The sequence below is a fragment of the Cynocephalus volans genome, chromosome 2, assembly GCF_027409185.1.
Source record: "Cynocephalus volans isolate mCynVol1 chromosome 2, mCynVol1.pri, whole genome shotgun sequence".
NCBI lineage: Eukaryota > Metazoa > Chordata > Mammalia > Dermoptera > Cynocephalidae > Cynocephalus > Cynocephalus volans.
In genome coordinates, this window is record NC_084461.1 from 155,254,519 (window position 1) to 155,261,233 (window position 6,715).

Consider the following 6,715-nt stretch of genomic DNA (forward strand, 5'->3'; position numbering starts at 1 on the left):
TGCAATGCCAGTTGTAGATTTTAAAATCATTTGGCGGTGGTGGGGAGGAGTGGGATGGGAGCAGGGTACTTTTTAAAGAGGGGTCAAAAGAAAGAAGAAATGGGAATCAGAGAACTTCCTCTTTAAATAATCGGCCTTAATCACGCCTTGGATTCTTCAGTTTTTGGCGTGATTATAACCCTTGAGGGATCTCCTAATAACAACTCTGCTGACTGCTCCTGTAATTAACTCCTAATTTATTTCAAACAGGAAAAAAAAAAACAACCTCCAGCCTCTTCCGGAAGAGCCAATCCAAGGCGAGCGTCTGTGACGTCAGAGCCAGGGCCGGCGCGGATTGGCCGAGCCGAGTCTCCCACTTCCCCTTGGAGGAAAGGCTCGGCTCCCAGCGCGCCCCTCCCGTCTCCCCCCCAAAAAGTTTGAGTCGCCGCAGCCGGGTCGCCAGCGGAGTCGCGCGCCGGGAGCTACGTAGGGCAGAGAAGTCATGGCTTCTCCGTCCAAAGGCAATGACCTGTTTTCGTCCGATGAAGAGGGCCCGGCGATGGTGGCCGGGCCGGGCCCGGGGACTGGGGGCGCCGAGGGGGCCGCCGAAGAGCGCCGCGTCAAGGTCTCCAGCCTGCCCTTCAGCGTGGAGGCGCTCATGTCGGACAAGAAGCCGCCCAAGGAGGCGTCCCCTTTGCCGGCCGAAAGCGCCTCGGCCGGGGCCACCCTGCGGCCGCTGCTGCTGCCCGGACACAGCGCCCGGGAAGCGCACAGCCCCGGGCCGCTGGTCAAGCCCTTCGAGACCGCCTCGGTCAAGTCGGAAAATTCAGAAGACGGAGCGGCGTGGATGCAGGAACCCGGCAGATATTCGCCGCCGCCAAGTGAGTGCGCGCCGGGGTCGGGACAAGGGGGAGGCGGGTGCGTGGGGCGCTGGAGGGAGCGGGGACGGGTGTTCCCGGCTGGGGGTACAGAGACCCCTCTGCAAACACTATTCGCCCCGGAAAGCGAGCCTAGCAATTCCTGACCCTTTGATGTGTGGGGAGTTCAGCGCGCCGTCTACATCCGAGACATCCTCCGGGTAATAGCCGCGCAGTGCGTGTCTGGGTTCCCCTCGCTGTAGAAAGTGTTCATCACAAGAGCAGACTCACTGGTCTTTGAAGAGCGAACTCCAGCTGGGTTTGTGGGGTCGCTCGGTTGCAGCCCTCAGCCTTGGCTCCGGCCACTTGTTTTTGTTTCACTGACCACTGGGGTCTCTGGCGAGTGAGTAATAAGCATTCGCATACGTACCAGGTACGAGGCAGTTGTCCATTTCTCCATTCAAAACTCACAACTCTGCAAGATGTACCCCCATTTTAAAGAACTTACTGGGGTTTACAGACATGGAGTAGAAATTATTATCTTTCTCGGGACCCGCGGATCGAATTCACCTCGGTCCCAAGAAGGGATGGTGGCAGAGACTGATGCGGAAATGAAATGCCTCCCTGTCGACCCGGCAGGCAGCACCTCGCTGCCGAGGTTCTGAGTTTCGCCGGGAGCGGACTGGGGCCAGAAGCGTGCGGGCTCTGTTTGGCTCATAGTAAAATAATTAACAGCATTCCAACAGGGCTTGAGAGTTTATACAAAGTGATGCCCATTAGCTCACCAGATCAGGATCCTCGCTAGAATCCCTAAGTGTAGGCAGAGGCACGGGACGTGGCCACCCCGTTTTTCAGACGTGTACGCTGAGGCTTTTAAGAGGACTGGGCTTACTTATCTTAGGTCACCAACAACCACTGAATTGGGCACAGGGACCAGGTGTCCAAACTCTGCCCCTCTCTCTGTTCAGTGCCCTGGCCATCTTTGATCCTGCTGTGCAGAGAGACCCTGATAGAAGTCCACACCTGCACCCCGCTATCTGCGATGATTTCTAGTCCAGCTTCAGTATCCATTTAGAGGCCCTGGGTCTTTTTGCAATTTGGAGAAGTCATTCCTTTTTTTTTTTTTTTTTTCCCCCCTTAACCTGTAAGATTTCTCCAGACCCTCACTTCCCTCTTTCTCCCTCTCCCTCTTCCCCTAACTTTAGGAAGTGGGGGGGGGGGGGGGAGGTTGCTGTGGAGGGATTTTCTCCAAAGCTGGATGGGTGAAAACCTTACTTCATTTCCATTATTCAGCCCTCAAGACTCAAGGTGTACAGTATTTTGTGACCAAAACAAGGCCATATACTCAGGCATCAGTGGCTGTCCCCTCTGGCAGTCTGTCTCCACCCTGTTTGAAACTCTGAAAGACTCAGAGGGAGCAGAGATTAAGGACTCAAAGAACTGTGCTTTACAGCACTTTTCACTATATTATCTTATCTGATCTCTGTATGGCAGCAGCTCACCTCTTGTTAACAGATGAGGATGTTTCAGCAAAGTTCAGAGGAATCACGGTTTGGGCCTAACTGAAAAAGCTTGAGAACCATTTAATGATCACCTACCAGGTGGCAGACAGGGCTCAGGGCACTCATAAAATTGAGTACTCTGAACCATACTGAGAGAAAATAAATGAGCATTATTTACCCATTTTATTGACAGTGAAATAGAGGTTCAGAAGCAGTAAGAAAATTGATTCTCTTAAAAAATATTGTATGCCTGTATATCTTAGGCATGGGGCAATGCCTGACAGCACATTGAGGATTTAGGCCTTAAATGGAGTGGTGTCCAGAAGGCAGAAATCCAGGCATCTTAGGCCTCAGGGTCTGGGAAGGCGATTCCCCACTAGTCCTGTAAACATCCCGGCCTTGTATTCAAGCTTCCTTACTCTCTGTGAGACAACCTTGGCCCCTGGATATGATCTTTATATGAGAAAAACTGGAGATTCTAAAAAAGAATTTTATTTTAAAAACATGAAGTTTTGTCGGTGTTTTTGGGCCTGAAGGTGGCAGCGGGAACCCTGTGGTCGGAGTAGTGGGCTCAGGGAGAGCCAAGTGACAGGGCCTGGGGCAGGAGGGAGCCACCCGCCCAGGCCTGGTTTTGTTATTCGGAGGAAGTTGGATAAATGCTGTTTTGCCTTGTATAATTGCATCCTTCCTCTGGCTGTTTAAAATGGGGCGGGGGGGGGGGGGGGGGGGGGAACTGATGCGTTGGGAGGAAGCCTCATAGCTTTATGGCTTTGATACACATGTGCAATCCTGGTTGCCTGGATTTTATAATTCAAATACGGCCCCAAAGAACCACTGAAGTTACACTGCCCAAGCGCATAGCTGCTTCAAAAACCCTATGTAGAGCCAGTGTATGTACTAGGAGCTTGGTGTATCTGAGCTGAGCTACCTGGGTCCTTCTGAGAGCCAGACCAGGTTTGGGAAGGGTGAGAATTTTGCAGATCTCCTGAGAGTCTCCAACAGTTTTGTTAGTTAACTTGTAAATTAAGAAGAAGGTTCCCCTGTTCGCTGGCTTACTTAGGGATTAGCATATGTAAAAGTCTAGACTTTTTGGTAGTTTTTTACCCATCCTTCCAGCTTTCTGTTCTTTGATGGATTACAGAACCCACTGCCTCTTTTTTAATCAGTAAAGTGATGGTTAATAATGTGACATTAGGACAAATCTATCTCTTGGAAATGGAGGCTGGGTTGGGACTTGTGCTGTGTCACCCTCAAGTATGAAGTGTAAACTCTTTCTTGGGCCACCAAAGTAACTAAACAAGAAATGTGACATTCTCCCATGAGTACACTGGAGTTAGTACTGTGGCTACACTTGGAAAATTAGCATAGCTCATAAAAGCCAAGTGCAGAAAATTAATTGTTTAGCATTCTATCCCCACAGCTCTACACTCCTCCCCCAGCCCTTGAGGAAAACAAGCCCAAAGTTAGTTGATGCTGTGGAATCACAAGGATGCCCTAGTCCTATGACTTGCGGTAATTGAATCCATTTAAAATGCAGAGTCTGGATGCTGTTGGCATAAGTTTATTTTGCTTGTTATTCTCCACTTCTGAATTTCAGTGACAAACTAATCATTTACATGTTTGCCCTGAACCATAGAATGGGTAGAGGAGATGACTAAAATGTCATCGCATGCTCTCAATTCAGAGGCAACATGATTTCCCCTGACATTTACATTTATGGGCGAGCTAATTTTTCCCTCCATTTTGGTAAAGTTTATATTACAGAAGCACCCGGCCAAGAAACCTATCCCTTATCTCACATCCAGATCTGTAAAATGATGTTCGGGTTTTATAATCTGTAGACTGGATAGAATGACAGTTGTGTGGTTGTTTATTGCATGGGGCTTCCCCCAAATCCAAAGATGCTATTAATTTACCACAGACCTTATCTGCACAATTATCCTTCATAAATATGCTGACGCAATCCAACTTTTCCTGGTTCAGAGAGGGGACCAAGGGAAACAGCAAACCCAGTTTCTAAGATCCCTTTCATTTTTCTTCTCATATGTGATTATTTCGGCATCCAAGAAAGGTAAGGATAATCATGACTCCAGCCTCCCATTTTAAAGATGAGAGAAATTAAGCTCAGAAGAGATGGAGTTTTATTTCTGAGAACACTCCGCTTCCTTGACTTACGAGGGGTCTGTTCATGTTTGTTCTGTTTCCATTATCTCTGATGCTGTTTGTTTTCCATATAGAAAGTGCATTACACCATTAAATTCCCAAACTTTTTGTAAAAAAGACTCATTAAAAAAAAAAAAAAAAACAACTTATCCATTTAAATATGGTCCTGCACTCGTCTCTTCCCCCAAAACCACACATGGTTTTGATGTGTGTGCGCGAGCGTGCCTGCTAAGTGCTTTCAGTTACGAGGGAGGCCTGCACAGACATACCTGGAGAGAATAGCGCTTTATTTTGCTAATTCACTCCCCTCTCTGTTCTCTAGGACATATGAGCCCTACCACCTGCACTCTGAGGAAACACAAGACCAATCGGAAGCCGCGCACACCCTTTACCACGTCCCAGCTCCTCGCTCTGGAGCGCAAGTTCCGCCAGAAACAGTACCTCTCCATTGCGGAGCGTGCAGAGTTCTCCAGCTCTCTGAACCTCACAGAGACCCAGGTCAAAATCTGGTTCCAGAACCGAAGGGCCAAGGCGAAAAGACTGCAAGAGGCAGAACTGGAAAAGCTGAAAATGGCTGCAAAACCTATGCTTCCCTCTGGCTTCAGTCTCCCTTTCCCAATCAACTCGCCCCTGCAAGCAGCATCCATATACGGAGCATCCTACCCTTTCCATAGACCTGTGCTTCCCATCCCGCCCGTTGGACTCTATGCGACACCAGTCGGATATGGCATGTACCACCTATCCTAGGGAAGAACAGCTCAATAGACTTCATGATGGATGTTTGTTTAAAAGGGTCCCCATCCCTCCAAGAAGGCAGTACCAACATAGTACTCCTGCTGTGCAAACCTTGCATGCACCACCCTAAGCCCTAAGTGGGCCACAGGACATAGTTCGAATTTGTTCTTTATGTGGGAGGCACCAAGTCCTGTTTTCTTGGTGTAATCTTCCAGATGCCCCCTTCTCCTTTAACAAAGATTGGCTCTGGCAGTTTTATATATAAATATATATATATATATATAATAAAGTATAATACATTTTTATACAGCAGATGGAAACATTCAAATTATTTTGAAAGGCAAAATTTATATACATACATATACTTTTTTTCTATATATCACCTTCCTAGAAGAGACTGTTTAAGTCTATTTGTTATATTTTCCTAAAGGGGGAGACAAATTATTAGCAAAATTTGCTAAAATTTGGTGATTTTGATGGGGTGAATGACCTTTGCTTATGGAAAATAAATATTAGAATTAGACACAATGTGCATAGAGAATAGATATGGAGAGATTCTTCAAAGTGAAGGGGACATACCACATTTTTGCATTTTACATGCATTACACAAACCTCATTAGATACAATTATGTTTGGCCCTATTTCCTCTCCCTGCCACACACTTAAAATTGTACCTTTTTTTTTTTTTTTTTCTCAAATCAATAATGGGGATGAGAAGAATCCTGAGAATTCCTCTGGGTGAGGTAGAAAATGGGAATACTCTTAATTCCTCTCAAGGCTGTTGCTTAACTCCATTTCAGATAATTGGAGAGTAAAAAGTTAAAGCATGTTGGGAGGAACTGATGGTTTCTGTGAAATACTAGGTATGTCAATCCCTCACACATTGCAAAGGTGATATGGGGGGGGGGTTAATAATTTTCCGCTTTAAAAAAATGAATATCTTTTAACCATTACCTATATGCTAAATATTCTTGAACAATTAATAGATCCAGAAAGAAAAAATTAAGCCTTTTCTGTACCTATTGTATGTGCTAAACTTCTTAGAAAAAATTATATACTTTTTAACATGTTGGGGGCAGAGGGTAAAGCCATGTTTTGATTTGCTAAAAATGGTGTTGTCAAACAGCCCATTTAGCTCCCTGGTATTTCACCTCTTTCCCCTGCCCCCAGTATACTTTTATCCCTTTGAAAGGGTGTCTTGTACAATTTTATATATTTTATTGAAGAGTTATTTCTTATCTCTTATTCTGAATTAAATTAAACATTTGTTTTATTGCAGTAAAGTTTGTCCAAACAATTATTTTAAGAGGTGCTCTATGTTCTTAGCTGGTCTTCGCTCAAAAATGTCACCCACATGTGTGTTGGGGGCTATTTTTTATGATTATTTTAATGTAAATCGATCAAGAGTTGTGGCCAGATTCAGCCCTGTTGGGGGGGGGGGCGGGGATCAATTGAAAAATACTGAAATACTTTGAAGTG

General features: G+C 46.1%; 1 protein-coding gene across 1 annotated transcript; it reads left to right on the forward strand.

Moving 5' to 3' along the window:
- The first annotated feature begins 481 nt into the window (after window positions 1–481).
- On the forward strand, window positions 482–5,408 carry MSX2 (msh homeobox 2). Its single transcript, XM_063087938.1, has 2 exons — window positions 482–860; window positions 4,824–5,408. The coding sequence occupies exons 1-2, from the start codon at window positions 482–484 to the stop codon at window positions 5,246–5,248; spliced, it is 804 nt and encodes a 267-aa protein (XP_062944008.1). The 3' UTR covers window positions 5,249–5,408.
- Window positions 5,409–6,715: the final 1,307 nt, after the last annotated feature.

Coding starts and splice junctions, on each gene's coding strand:
- MSX2 (XM_063087938.1), top strand. CDS start 482: ATGGCTTCTCCGTCCAAAGGCAATGACCTGTTTTCGTCCGATGAAGAG. Junction 861..4,823: donor CAGATATTCGCCGCCGCCAA/GTGAGTGCGCGC, acceptor TCTGTTCTCTAG/GACATATGAGCCCTACCACC.